The sequence below is a fragment of the Rhyacophila brunnea genome, unplaced genomic scaffold (assembly GCF_057557595.1).
Source record: "Rhyacophila brunnea isolate RB1 unplaced genomic scaffold, BYU_Rbru_1.0 scaffold_16, whole genome shotgun sequence".
Taxonomy (NCBI): Eukaryota; Metazoa; Arthropoda; class Insecta; order Trichoptera; family Rhyacophilidae; genus Rhyacophila; species Rhyacophila brunnea.
The window spans coordinates 13,142,988-13,159,413 of NW_028232816.1; the positions used below are offsets into that span (position 1 = coordinate 13,142,988).

A 16,426-nucleotide genomic window follows, 5' to 3' on the forward strand; every position below is an offset into this window, starting at 1 on the left:
ATGATATTTTCCAATGACAATAGATTGTCATTTGTTTAATTCATCGATACCCTAAGTTACTAATTATGCACTTATTGTTAAGAATAATCGATTGCAGTTATTTCGACTATTGCAATGTACCTATGCAATATTTATTATTGTTCAACCCCAATTTATCCACCCTATCTAGCTGTGTTACTACACACATATAAACCCTTGTACAGAAACTAAATGTCACTAATACTAATTACTTACTATTTCATATTTATAATACTTAAACGGCCCACATGCTCAGCGTACGTCAAAATGGAGCTTTTACCTTTATATTTATTTTATACATTTGATGACTGCATAAAGTATTTGTATTACATAAAATAATATTCTTTTAAACCTCTCGCTCTAATGTTTTAGAATATAGTCATATTTCGGTACATAACTGTGCAGTGGTGTTAAGATTTTTTACGTTTATTATTTTTTAAACGCATTTATGAAACCATTAGTATAATTTATTACGAGAAAAAATTTTTGTAAAATATTCACGATAAAAAATTATATTGATAATCTCTTTGATCCCAAATTTGACAAGAATTAGGCATTTTATTATTCAAAAAATTGGCAAGATTAACACATTTGAAGATGATTCTAAAGATACTTTATTATAAGCTATGTTTTTGACCATTCAGGAGTGATAAAGATCCTACGAATAATGATTGCTTTATAATAATTATTGACCTAAGAATAAGGTAGTATTTTTTTGAAATACACCATTTCTATTGGCATTTCCCAGTGGCTAAGCTACAAAATATGACGGTAGCTATAAATTGACAAACGATAAATGAAGTAAAGAGTAATATCATGTTAACGCGCGTGTTTTAACATGTAAAAATTATAGATGTATAAATTATATAAATTATATAATGTTTGAAAATTAGAACGAGAGGTTTAAAAGAATACTATGTTATGTAATAAAAATACTGTATGCAGTCATCAAATGTTTAAAATAAATATAAAGGATAATAAGGCTTCAAAATAATGTAAATAGATTATCTACAACGTTTAAGGAATGTCCAGGATCATGCTTTGAAAATAGCATAAAAGCTCTATTTTGACGTACGCTGAGCATGTCCCTCCTTATTCAACTCGGACCATTCAATATGTTCAAACTTAACTCAATTCTCCGCTCCGAGATGTTTCACTGCGGATTGAACTCTCAATTGGCATTCGCTTATATACTAGAAAGAATCGTTTTGAATTTAGTTTAGACAATGTCCACACATGCTTCTTCTAATAACAGTTTGATTACTTTGTTTGTAGGTCGGTGACTCCAAGCCCTAGTCCATCGCCTCGTCACAGTAGCTGTTCTCCTCACGGAAGAACGGCACCACCACCAATCGCTCCTAGAACTCTTCAACTGCAGCAAGGGAAATTGCATCCAGGAAATGCATTAGGTATGTGTTATATATGTTAGGTGAAACGGCGTTCCGGCACCGTTTTTCACTGTATTTTTAATGTTTCAAAAGCAATTAGATGAAACATTGTTCGTGATTACATAATACAAGTTAATTTTCCTGAATCATCTCATATGAAAAGACATATCCTGAAAAACTATCGCGTTTGTGCATTGAATTCTATTACCATTTCTTCAAGCGAATGTGAACGCGAATTTTCGCAAATGAATCTAATTAATTAGTACCCCCAATAAGAGCTTCGTTGAAGACCAAAACAGTTTCGGCACTTTTGGTCATCAAACTCGTCAGACCAAATTTGACACTTTTCGATCATTCAAAATACATTGATCGGTGGTCACTCAGGAAGAAGAAATTCGGCCATAGACTCTAACTACTATAAGAAAAGGAATCGAGACGATTTGTCAGACGAAAATTGGACTGAACTTTGGAAATAACCATGGCCCCCACAAAGGGGGGCTGACAGGGCTTTAGCCCGAGGAATCGACCAGATAATTGAAATAACGCATATCAAAAAATTGGTCTAATCGTAAAAAAAATCGTCTGCGGCGCTAATTTCCTTCGGGCGTATTAACATTTTATAATATGTGGTTGTATAATTGCATTTTTTGGTTAATTTTTGTTGATACACTGAATACCTTCAATTTTACCTCAAACACCATTTGAAAAACGCTACTATAGAGCATCACACTGCCTTTAACCTTAGTGATAAGTAGAGGGCCCGCTTCAGGATGTGGGTACCATGGGAATCAGTATATATTTGTATTCAAATATATGATGTTTTTACAGTAGGTACATAAATTGTTCGGCAAGAAGTGAGTTCCAGCACCTTTAAAAAAAAAAGCCCTGTGTATATATATATATACATACACACGATGTGCTCATATATCTAAGTTGTTTTCATTTTTATATATTGGTTTATTTAAAATGTATCACGTACTGAGATTTGACAGTTTGGGTTGGAAACTGGAACTTCGATCTTTACACTTTAAAGAAATGTGCATGCATGACAGCAAAAACATCATGTGAATTTTGTTGCCAGACCAGGAATTCGATCGCGGGACGACATTGGAATCTGACACGTTACTCGCTTGGTTATCTTCAAAATTCACTATTTCTGACTGTCTTGTAACTGCCAAAATGTATACTGCATATTTGCTAATGAAACGATCATAAATTTTAACGGTATTTCATCTGTACATTATAACGTAACATTATCAAATAATTTTATACCTTAAAGATTTTTTATGACTACTAATTATTCACCTACAATATAACCAATGTGGATGTAATATCGCATATTATAATATTATGGTTAGCTCTTTGAAAACATGTAATTTTTAAATGACATATTTTCACATCGTATGGAAAGAACATATAATTTTAATATATTTATTTTTCATCAATTGAAGATGCCGAAAGGCAAAAAAAACGACTCAAATAGAATAGTACAAAACTTAAATCCATTAGAATTTAAATTCAAATTCCATCAAGTACCTTCGGTTGATAATATTAATATTATTAATTATACAACACTCTCCAAGAAATCAAAGTGTATTTTTGTTTATATTTTAGTGCCTCCATACCGGGGTCAGCTGGGAGCGGGGAGTCGTCAGGCCAGCGGATCCGACAACAACCGGGAGTCGTCGCTGGATGACTCCGGTGTAGTGGACGACCACGAGGAACCTGACCAGCAACTCGAGGACCTCGCGCAGCAAGCCCACAGCCTTGTACAGGTAACATAATATCTTCGAACAGTATTTTATTAATCTTCTTTAGTATTTATATACAACAAAGAGAAAGGTGCCACGGAAAATATTTATCAACCAAAATACGAAAGAGATGCATGTCGTATACTACGTAACCTGTATGTAAGGTTGTCATATCGAAAGAAAATTATCGATCCTTTTTTGACGGCCCAACCTGTTGTTTGCGAGGGATTTTAAAAACATCGCCAATACTTTTTTGACGGAATTACCTGTGCCTAAACAACCTCTATAAAATAAGTTGGAAAACGAAAAATAAAACTAAAAGAAGACTTCCAAAAATTATTTTCGCGGTACTGCGCATCTATTCTATACACAAGGCTCCTATCGGCAGCTTTTTTTTTATTTATTAAGGAAACAAACAGTTACATATTAATTACAAAAATTTAAAATATAATAATGAAAAGTTATTGCAACCAGCAAAGCAAACCAAGCAACCAGCAAACCATGGATACATTATAATATAGTTAAGCCTAACAAGACAGAGAGTAAGAATAACATAAATATAAAGAAATTACATAAGAAAATTACATAAGAAAATTACATGAGAAAAATGAGGAAGAATAATGAATAATTAAATTATATACAAAAAAAAGTAATATAAAAATTTTATATATATCTATTTTTGAAATAAATATTGGAGATAGTGCGTTTAAATGAAACAGGTGTATTAAAAGGATCAACGGTGGAGAAATACGTATTGTAATTTAAACAAGAGCGCCGAATAAAAGAGTTTTGTGAGACTTATATGGTACAAAGTTTGGTTACTATCTTTCGGCAGCTATCGGCGGCTATCGAGGGTAGTTTATCATATTTATGTATTTAGGCAGTTAATTGTTACAATAAGTTAACCTTAAGTTAAGTTAACAAAAATTGATATGTTTTAACGGCACTTCTGTTGTGCTGTGTTAACTTTTAGAGCTGGATAAACAGTTTTGACAGTACAATACCTCAATCAATTCATTTATATATAGGTTTAATATGAGGCACCAAGGACAAACGGCTTTTATCCTCGTCATATGTAGTACTCGCGTTTGTATACCTATTAGCGAAGAGCGCATGGCTCTTCGTTGTAGGTCGGAAGGGGAAAAAATTAAAAAGAAAAAGAGCTGGGACAATTAGTATTAATACAGTGGTTTCTCCTACGAATTGACGGAGTCAGCACTGCGAAATATATATTTTTTTTTATACCTATGCAGATAGAGAGGGAACCAAATGGCCTCTTTTTTGTCGCCTACTGTAGGGAAAAATAAGGAATAAGACTTTAAGAACAGTATTGCTCGTGGTCTCGGAAATTTGGTGGGGATGGCTGGATCGTAATTTCTTAGATCTTTGATCGATTGGTTTGAGAAGCCTGCTGTCATGGAGCTGTAGATTTTTTTAAAGTTTCAAGACGTGAACGTAAATGATTTCTACGTTTAAGTCTCTATGAAGAGTGATATTGCATACAAATCATGGGGCATCTGTGATTGTTCTAACAGATTTGTTTTGTATAGTCTGTAGCATTTGAAAATGATTTTTCTAAGATTATCATAGCCCCAGACGGGGGCAGCATATGTCATAATAGGACGGGTAATCTCAGTATATACAATACTTCGATATATAAATATGATGAACTACCCTCGATAGCCGTCGATAGCCGCCGATAGCAACCTTATGTATAGAATAGATGTGCTGAACCCCTTAAGATTTTTGTCTCTGGAGCTTACCATTTAAAAAGGAAAAGATTTGCAACTATAATTATATGGTATAGACCTATCTTCGCTGTACTCTTTATAATAAATAAAAAAATACTATACGTCATTATAATTTTCGGGGTCGATGTAATCCGTTTTTATAATATGGTGACAATATGTGTAGGTGTAGAATAATACTAATAATAATAAAAAATACTCAAATAACATTGGTTATTCGTCATAAATAAAAAATAGGGCTCGTCCGGGATTTGAACCCGGGACCTTTCGCACCCAAAGCGAGAATCATACCCCTAGACCAGGGGTCGGCAAACTCTTGGACCAAAAGAGCCAAATATGAGTATAGCAACGGTTAAAAAAAATTTCGAGAGCCATACATATATTTTTATAAATATGATTTATTTCAGTGAATGTTATTGTTTATTTATCAAGTGAAGAAGATTTTGCGAATAAAACTAACGCACATATAAGTTTTTTTATTGTTGACATTATAAATATATTTTTTACAGAAAATGAGTTACATACAATTTTCACGCATTCCTTAAAACTAATGTGAACAATGACCTTCCTTGCATTTCTTTGGAGAGTGTCTGTATGTTTGGTATGTAACTTGTAGTTTTCAATTTTAGGCGTGACTCCAAATTTTTATCGGTTATTTAGCTTCTCTAAATGCTATTTATATTGTTCATCGTAATATTTACCTTATTATGTAAATCTTTTAGTATTTCTTGTTAGTGTTTTAGCTGTGTTGTGAAATTAAATTGCATTTTTCTCTCTTCAAATCCTCAATTTTGGTGGCAAGACCTACAAATTGGGAGCTACATAACTCTTTTCTTGTTAAATCCACAAAAGTGCTCGTGTCAGTATGAACTGTCAGTATGATTGTCGACTATTGCAATGGGCGGATTTAAAACGACAACAATTATACTTTTTTTGTAAAAAATGTGAAATGGGAATTTGGCAAAGAGCCGCACGCCAATACCCAAAGAGCCACATGTGGCTCGCGAGCCGCGGCTTGCCGATCCCTGCCCTAGACCAACGAGCCGCTTGGAACCAATTTTACATATTTACAATTTTATTTAAATAGTGTTTCAAAATGACACGACTCGTCACAATTTTCACCTGACAGCAGGTTGTAAAAATGATGAAATTGCAACTACGGTAGCATTGTGTTTCGAAACGGTAATATTTTTAGAGCGATATAAAAGTATATACCTACCTCTTTTTTACCGGCTTCAATTTATTTTGTATTATCATTTTTTGGTTGATTTCCTTACTTATCTAGTTTAGTAACTAGTAACTAATAGTAAATTAAGTCTTATGTACCGGCTGAATCAATATTAATTACACCTGTCACTTTTACGTGCGGAGAAAAGTAAATAAATAAAGATTTGCTTAACATGAGGTTCATCTTATTTATTTAAGTTGACGCTATTATGAACCGGACCACCGAATAATTTTTCAAAAATACTAAAACGTGTTCGATATTTTATTATAAATTTAGATAACATTTGTTTATTTACACATACAAATTTAATAAACTCTTGATGTACATATCGACTTTACAAAAGAAAAAGGGCGTATCCCTCAGTTATTTCAAAATTGGTTTTATTTCATAATAACATTGTAAACGACGAAATAAACATTGTGTCCAAACATGTAAGCTGTAAATGCCGATTTATTATCTAAATTTAGCTAGTAATTAAAAAAAAAGAAGGAAATGACGTGGAGAAAACGATTTTTTAATTAACTCAATAATTAATATCAGATTATGTATATTAAAACCAAATTATTAATTAACATGCACTTCAAGGTTTTATCTATTTTGTACTTTAACTTTTACCGAAAACCATAACTAAAACTTGTGCCTCCTTTAAAATTTGACTTCAATGGATTACGCCTTTTTTCCTTTCTAGTGTTGATATATATAAATATTGAATATCAGGACGGGGAGTGTCTCTTATTGCCGCAAGCGAAAAATCTCATTTTATGAAATATACTATCAAATTTTGTATTATTATATTTATTCTTTATCTGACACCTATTGACCCATAAGCACTGCACTCCCTACAAGACCCCCACTGGATGTCACTGCGGTGCACTTTATTAATTATTAATAATATCGATAGTTTAATAATTAGTTCATATACATACAACGCCTGATAGTTGGGTGCCGAATTGTAATAGATACTGAAATAAACATAATATGCATGTTACTACTTATATAAATAAGGTTATACGACATGTTATAATTTTATGTAATACCATGCGACAAACAAGTTAAAAAAACATATTATATTGTGAAGTAAATTGATATAATTATTTGGTACTGTTCGGTTATACCGGAGGCAGCGGAAAACGCATTTTGAAAATAGCCGATAAACTGGATTATTTGTTAGTTTGGGTTAGTTTAGGTTCGGTTAGGTTGGGTTAGGTTAGGTTAGGTTAGGTTAGGTTTGGTTAGGTTAACCTAACAAATAATCCAGTTTATCGGCAATTTTCAAAATGCGTTTTCCGCTGCCTCCGGTATAACCGAACAGTACCAATTATTTTCTTAATATTCCACGACACGGAGCGCTTGTTTTGGGGATTTCACTCACCGGAACTGGGCTCTGGTGCGCTCCAGTCCGCTCCGGTCCATTTCGAGGGCTGGATGGAGACAGGTGCTAAAAGAGACCCACATAGAGCTGTAGCGCTAGGAAGAATTCTTCCAACCATGTTCGATCCTAATAAGATCATATGGGCCTCCACAGAGTGGAGGTTTGTATTAACAGATTTTGCTTTTACGAGAAATGGATGTCAGCCACTAGCTCAACCTATTAGGTCAATACTCTGACTCGAACACAAATTGAAAATCAATATGTGTACTTGCCAGACCCAGGATTTGAACCTGTGACCCACGACGTCATAGGCCGACGCTTAAGCCCCGCGGCATCGTGGGTGACTTAAGAAGAATGAGAATATAAAATAACTAAAATATAAAATTAATACTATTGACTGAAGGTACATGATGAAATTTGAATTTAAATTCTAATGGATTCAAGCTCTGTACTATTCCATTTAAATCGTTTTTTGCGACCCGGGTTTTGCCTTTCGGCATCTTGAAAGGCGAAACCCGGATCGCAAAAAACGACTTAAATGGAATAGTACAGAGCTTGAATCCATTAGAACTAAAATATAATTTAACTAGCCATAAAATTGAGTAGGTAGTATATATTATGATATGTATTGCTTGATATTGTTTGGCTATGGTTTGGTTAATGTTTTCCGATGTCGTTAACAAGGCAATATTGGCAAGAAATTTCCCGTTTGATAATGTTATATGCCTTCAAAGTTTAAGATCTCCGAATAGTTTGGTCGTAAAAGCCTGCAGGTGGTGTAGTTGGAAATTCCGACGAGATCACTTGTTGTTTTTCACTTAGCGATTTTCTACGTCGCCCAAACGCCCGTGACGGAAGTTTACACTTTGTTTACTTAAGTACTCAACCAGATAATGAAAAACTTAATATTTCAAGTTTAAACAACACGTCTCTGTTTTCAATTTATTTTCTTCTTGTCTCAAAAACGTGTTCTGGCTATTTTTTTCTGTCGGTAAAAATCCTTTTCTACAGCTCAGTTCCAAATCTCCTGGCATGTAAATGGGACGCTTCGGCTTCACCGACTAGATGCTAGGACATCTAGGCAATGGACATATGAGCACCGAATAAATTAACTCATAAATACGTTGCGATTTAAACCACTTATAATGAAACTAGTTTTATAGTAATTGCATGATTGGCTTTCATATTCCGATGTTGGGCAATTGATCGCTTCATCAGTATAGTGAAGGTTTGTGCAATGCTGAATCGTCATATACCCCTGGCATTCAGTTGCTTATAATGGACAGGACCGGATTGACTATAGATCCTTTAGCCCCTTAATTGGTAGGGGCTCCGCAGTTATACGAGTATATTTGGAGTATACTTTTTTAAAACATTTATGAAAAAACGAAGTTGCTACTTGCACCCCCCCCCCTCCATCCCTCCCTCCCACGGAACGAAAAAATCATCATTCGTGCTCTAGAGTCTAGACCAGTGTTTCTCAACCGATGGTCCGCAAATTTTTGGCGTCCAAATCCATATGCTAAAAATTGAAATTAAATATTCTTTTTGCTCTTAATGGTTTTATGTGACGAAAACAACCGCGATCAGACGTCATTATACGTGACTATATAAATAATATTTTTTATTTCTGTGTTAGCTGTCCGCAAAAGATTTCTCCAATTTTCAGTGGTCCGCAGGTGTAAAAAGGTTGAGAAATGCTGCTTGACCTTCCACATATTTAGCCAAAACTATTGGCTTTTACAAATTATTGGTGTCATATTATATCACATGATTTGTGTGTATTTTTCAGGACTTCGAACCGTTATTTTTTTTCTGTTTTCGTTCCGGTTTAAGTAAAAAAATATATATCTGTTCGGTTTCGGTTTTCATTCCGAAAAAAAACCGTTTTTCCGGTTTTCGGTTTTTGGCTCAGCTCCGAAGGATTAATTTTTAAATGTTTCCAACACCCAATACGTAAGATGTGTTGAGCATACGACAACTGATCGTCAACAAAGTGGAGAATAAGATCATCTTAACGCGCGTGTTTGAACATGTACCAAACCGAATAACATAATTCCGCGTTATAAATTAGAACATAAAACTGGCTGCGGTAATAAAAACAAGTGTATTGGTGGCTTGAGAATGTAGCGGCTGATGGTAAAGTATACCGGATACGCGTTGACTCATTATCTCTGGGGCGTTAATAAACATAATACAAATGCCCCTTTATCCGAATACAAAAGCCTCCTATATTATATCGAACACGTCTGAAACGGGGGTAAGGCCCGTTTCAGACGGGACACCAGTGTCGCGCTCGATATAATATAGGAGGTCTTTGTATTCGAATAAAAGGGCCTCTGTATTATGTTTATGAACGCCCAGATTTAATGAGTCAACGCATAAATTAGAACATAAAACTGGCTGCGGTCATAAAAAACATAGTATCGGTGGCTTGAGAATGTAGCGGCCGACGGAAAAGTGTACCTGACACGCTTTGACTCATTAGCTCGGGGCGTTCATAAACATAATACAAAGGCCTCCTTATTATATACGAGCGCGACACCGGTGTCCCGTCTGAAACGAGCCTTAATGTAATTAATTATATTCTTTTGGATTTCTTTCATGTGTCTTGTCTATATAACATTATAATCATGTTTTAAAATGCAGTTGCAGCGTGCCGAGGCGACGCCCGTCACGGTAGCGCTATCACCCCGTTCTGTACGTGTTATTAAATGCAATGGCGTTCCTCAACCGCAGACGACGAGGCGCGTGAGGCATGCCCACTCCACCTACACCCTGCACCCTGACTACCTCTCGCAGATCGTCGTTCTTGGTGAGTCCAGCATCACGAATAACCAAATCATCCATTCGCCTTGATCACTCCATCTACAATAGTAACACAATCTACTTTTTCGTAATGAAAACATGACAGATAAAGTGCATTGTTTTGTTTCCGCCTTGGACAGTTGGTACATCATTGATTGTTTACAACTATCTATGAAGACTATCTTTTGGATTGAGTCAAATAATTATAACCAACCAACAGTGACGAAGGGCCGAAGTAGGCTTTCAAGAACCTCCATAAATCGCGCGTACTAAATCATACTAAATCATCACACTAAGTCATACGTATTTGTTTTCATTAAAATAAGACTATAATTTACAGATGGTGTTGGTTAATTTTTAAAATTCAATTAAGCCCTGCGAAAATTAAACCATAATAAATAATAGTCAAAAAATACTCGTCTGTCTATAAAATATTTAAAAATATTCAATTAAATCATACATTACATTAAATATTTTTTATCTATTATAGTTTGATTTAGGCCTTAATGAATTTAAAAATGAACAAACAATATCTGTAATAAGTATGAATGAAAAAATTTGCACAATTTTGTCGTGTCACCCAAAATATACCAAGAGTATTATGGTTTGGTTTTCGCAGGGTTTATTTGATTTTTAAAAACTAACCAACACCATCTGTAAATATTGCAGTCTTAGTTAAATAAAAACAAACACGTAAATCTAAGAAAGTTTAATGTGCATTATTTATGGCGGATCTTAACAGCCTACCTCCACCCTTCGCTACTGCCAACCAATTACAACAGTCAAGCGCAGCAATTCATCCAATCATTGGCAATAGTTACAGACTTAACAATTTAATAATAATTTAATGTGGAATATTTCTCGGTTACATATAAATTTACGTAAAACATTTCACCATGGCACAGTTCGCCATGAGCTTTCTTATCGCAAAGAGATGACCGTATACTATACGGTCTCCAATTTTATTAGATTCAATATGAACATTAATTCAATTTTCATAGCTGATTTTGGCAAAATTCATAAATTCAAGAATGAAAACCTAACCTGACCTAACAAATAATCCAGTATATTATCTATTTTCAAAATTTGTTTGCTGCTGGCTTCTTATAAAGTGTAAACCGACAATAACCGTGTTTTATTTAGACATGAATTTTATTGGATGGTATACGGCCATATATTTCCGATACAACATTTCACGGTGAAGTGTAATACGGCGAATTGCATACATACAAGTTTCCGGACACTAGGAAGAATACGCGGTGAAAACCCAAAAATATATTACAATAAACAAAACAACCGTGAAACTCTCAAACACCATAATATTAGCACTGTACTTGTAAGAAATTACCTACCACGAATTGATTTCTTATTCCACCTGTACACCTTTAAATACAGTGAAACTCTTCGGGCAATTAGTAATGAAGTTTAGAGAAATAAAAAAGATCAGTTTCTTTACAAAAATATATTCAGTTTGTTCTCATTTTTTTTTAATTAACCCGAATATATGTAATAGCACAAATTAATTATCGTTGCTGCATATTATGTTGTAGTATTAATATCACATCGATCACTGTCCAAGTGTGTATTGTTATTGTCTTATTTTGTTATAATTATTTGTCTTCGGCTAACAGGTAAACCTTTCCAATAGATCACATAAAATATTAAAACTGATTTAAATCATACAATCTTTCGTTGTACGAATGTCGACGGAAACAAAAAACTGCTACGTTATAACACAAAATGCATTTTTTCGTTTTTGCCTTGAGTTGTGACAATTGTCGTGAGTTATTTCCGGGGGATTATATGTATACAGCACTAAAAACTCAGTGATCACAGCCATAACGGTTCCGACAATAGTTTTTACAATTGGCATTACAATATAAAATATACACTACACATACCTACTCATAAAAATTACATTTCAAATTTAATGATACTATTTTTTAACTCAGCTTTTCAGCTAATATTGCATTTTTCAGGCGTCCAAAGAGGTTCTTTTTTTTTAATTACTATATTTATTATATTATTGCATAAACTGTCTTTCTATTTTTAAATAGCTTGTTAAGGTGAATCGTTCTTTTTTTTACAATATGCGTTATATAATTCGACAATACATAACTACTAATAACAAATATTTATCATTTACCAGTGGTGTCATTCTAATTTTTTTTTAAATCCCCTCCAATAAAATTAAAATTCTTATAGAAAATTACCTCGTCCGCTACGACCTTATTTTTACTATATTAAAATGTTGTTATAATATAACAAAAAAAAACAAACAAATACTGCAGGCAAAAAATGCTATCTAGCTATACTATATTATGAGTTTATGGCAGATATAGGGTTTTGACAATCCACGTTTATTAAGACGACACGTACGCACAGCAGAGAGATCTGACAGCCGAGACAAAACGTGAATTTCGCATAGTGTATTTATTTTATCTCACGAATGATCATCCCCTTTCCGCTTGGCTGGATGCGAATTATCAAAATTAAAACAAGAAACTGTTCTGCGCACGCGACCCGTGAAGTGGGGATTCAGGAAGCCTATATCGTCGTTGAGTTGTTAAAACCTCCGATGTGACAAAATTGAAATTTTACAAGGGATGAAAAAAAGGGATAGAGATTGAAGTCTCTGAATAACTTGATTTATTTGAATAACATGTAGTAGAAGGCTTGTCATCATCGAACATGGATTTGGATATACTACTGTATTATTAACATTAAAATAACACATGATGCATTTATTAAAAGTTTCCATAATTTATTATATTTGAAAGTGGATGGTATATTGCTTATCAAGGGTTTTACTAAACCATAGAATTCAGTAGCGAAGGGTGTAGGTAGACTGTTAAGATTCACCATAAATAGTGCACACTAAACTTTTACAATCGTACGTATTTGTTTTCATTGAAAGAAGACTACAATTTACAGGTGTTGTTGGTTAGTTTTTAAAATTCAATTAAACGCTGCGAAAACTAAGCCGTAATAGATAATAGTCAAAAAATACTAGTATATCTATAAGATATCTAAAATTATGCAATTAAATCATACATAACTTTAGTTTATTATTTTGTTTTATGCAGGGCTTAACGAATTTAAAAAAATGAACTAAAAATAAATGTGTAAAATGTATTCTTAAGTCAACAAAAACTAAAACGTATGCATGAAAAAGTGTGCACAATTTTGTCGTATCACCCAATGTATAACAAAACTATATAGTTTGGTTTAGGCAGAGTTTAATTAATTGTTATAAACAAACCAACACCACCTGTAAATAATTGTAGACTTAGTTCAATAAAAACAAATACGTATGACTAACAAAGTTTAAAGTTCACTATTTATCCCATATCTTAACAGTCTACCTCCACCCTTCGATACTGATACATACAGTCAGATATATACGAAAAGAATATATAAAAAAATATATAGGTAGTTTAACAATTTTTTAATTCATTAAAGATGAATAAAAAGGGAACGTGACATATTAGGCCTTTTGAAATATTATATTATAAAGCCTATTATAAACTTGTTAGACATTTATAATCATCCACAGGTAATTAATAAATAAATGTCAAAAGTTGAAAATCCTCCTCCTGTAAAATAGCATTTGTCACAGCGAAGGGTTTAACACCTCAACCACGATATATACATATATTATATATAATTCGTTGTGGACATAAACATTTTCACTGATAATACGTCGTTTTTGTCTCCATTTTTTTTATGAATGACACCACTGGCATGATCGCTTTCAGTTATATATAAAAAATAAAAATTAAACACTTATACCTCATGACAACAAATCCCATACTTTTCTAGGTCATATCACACTATCACAGCATGTCCTCCAATCACAATAAATAGGAACACATACCCACAATGTACATACCTACACCATAATATTATAATTACAGTCGCCTGTGACACAAAAGCACGTATGACAAGATACAACCCGAAACGCAATTGCTTAATGCAATTGTTGCACTTCCATTATAACAAGCAATGTTTATATAATAATAATAATGTATATCCATATTATATGAAACAGATTATCGTTATTAAATGAACGTGCATTTAACTGTGCGGTTGAAATCCGGATCAAGGGTAAATTACCGTATTACATCGTAAATACACATTTATCATTGCGAGAATAGTTTGTTCCAACTAAATTTCTTTTCTGTATAGGGAGATTATTTTTCTATATGTGTTATAGTTTATACATTCAATTAAAGTTTGTAATTGTGACATATCTCAACTACTGTAGATCGCCATTAAAAATCTGCCAATAATTGGTAATGTGTATTCATATTAGAATATTCTTTTAGATAAAGTAAATAAATTCAGACTATAAAATACTGTTTGGTTTTCAGAATATTAAGTATTAATTAAGCAAGTGTAAAATGACTGCAAGTTTATCAAACAAAATTGTAAATGTGATGTCATATTCTTCAACAACAGTAATAGCAAAAAAAAATATCGGTCGCTATTAACTTATGCGAGCCCTAAATTGGTCGTAGGGATTAAAAATACAATGTATATTTTATTTTTTTAAATTTATAATAATATATACCAGCCAAAATAATTTATGTGGTTTCGGAGTAAAAGTGCTTAAGTCAGTTTGGTCAATCAGTCAGGTAGTCGGTTTTGAAATAAATCATAGTTATCAAAATGCTCTTGTTTAGAAGTTAACATATTATCCTTTTTTATTTATTTTAAATAATTTATGTATAATTAAATTTTTGATATTGTGTTATATTCAATGTTTTTAATAATTAGTTTTACTTATAAACCACTACTAGAATTCTACTAATTAAAGCTACTATTACTATTTTGCTTACATGTGATAAAATGTATAAAAAAGAGCACAATTCTTTACACACATTGGCATTTAAATCTTAATTTCGTATTAACGCGACTTAAGCACTTTTACCCTACAACCACAGTAAACCACGATAAAATTTAATAAATTAAAAAAGATGTTGATATCTATTTAATAAATTAACTCAACACAGTTAAAATTTCAATCCAAACAACATCATTTTGACCTATTAAGCATACATAATCAGTATTATTATGCCATTCACTCATTACATACAGAGAGAATATAATATATATATATATATATATTTTAATGAAATCTCATTAATTTTACCTAATATATAATATATAGTAAACGATTATACACAAAATAATGCATTCGCCATTTGTTAAGGTTTCGCCCATTTACATACATTATTATTTTCATTTAGAAAAAAATCATAATATCTTAGACGTATATCTATAAAACTCTTCCATATTGTATTAGAAACCTTATCATATATAATTAAAAATTATATATTATATATATTACTATGTTTTATTATAATTTATTTTTGACTGACATCTTCTTCTATTCTGTGAGCTTGCTTCAGCTTTGCATTGATACTACTTTCAAAGTGATATTATTTCTCATTTTAGAATTAACTATTGAATATAATAAATATATTCAAGAATTCATTATTTTGTTTATTAAACTCATGATACATATTACTACTCATGACTTTATTTTAAAAAAAATCACAAAATCATTGTGACGAATTTAAATACTTATTTACAGTACAATTATTATTATTATGTATTTTTATCTACATATTTAGGTATTTCAGAGGTGAACCTTAAGTGCTAAAATATATTATGTAAAGTCAATAAATTTATTATAATTAGGTACTGAATTCTGATATACCTATCGCGAGCATACTGCGAAAATTGACCAAGTCATTATGCCAAAAGATATATTTTACTGGAATAAATAACTATGTCAACTTAGTTCCCATAATGTTTCACAAAATCAAAATTAGCATTTTGATCAAATCAATCAAGCTGGTTCATTTATATATAAAAAGATAGACGCAGTTTTCAGGAGCCAGCTAATAAAACTCTTTCTAGCCTTACAGATAAAGTAAAAAGTCACAATATTTAGTCGAGTGAATTAATTGTGTAAAGAGAGTAATTGGTGGACGAGTCTTCCAGATAGGTAGTGTACCTACTGAAGTGGCTTCCTGTATATATTAATGTTTGTATTATTACGTATGTAATGAAATAATCTCAACATATACTTAGGTATCGTTTTA

At 32.5% G+C, this 16,426-nt stretch overlaps 1 protein-coding gene across 1 annotated transcript in view; it reads left to right on the forward strand.

The window, feature by feature from the left end:
- Window positions 1-16,426, forward strand: part of NaCP60E (Na channel protein 60E) — a 294,537-nt gene that overhangs the window by 238,985 nt on the left and 39,126 nt on the right. The window contains exons 7-9 of the mRNA XM_085943900.1: window positions 1,294-1,427; window positions 3,021-3,181; window positions 10,155-10,320. Coding sequence (XP_085800026.1) covers window positions 1,294-1,427; window positions 3,021-3,181; window positions 10,155-10,320 — 461 coding nt within the window. The remainder of the gene's footprint in view (window positions 1-1,293; window positions 1,428-3,020; window positions 3,182-10,154; window positions 10,321-16,426) is intronic.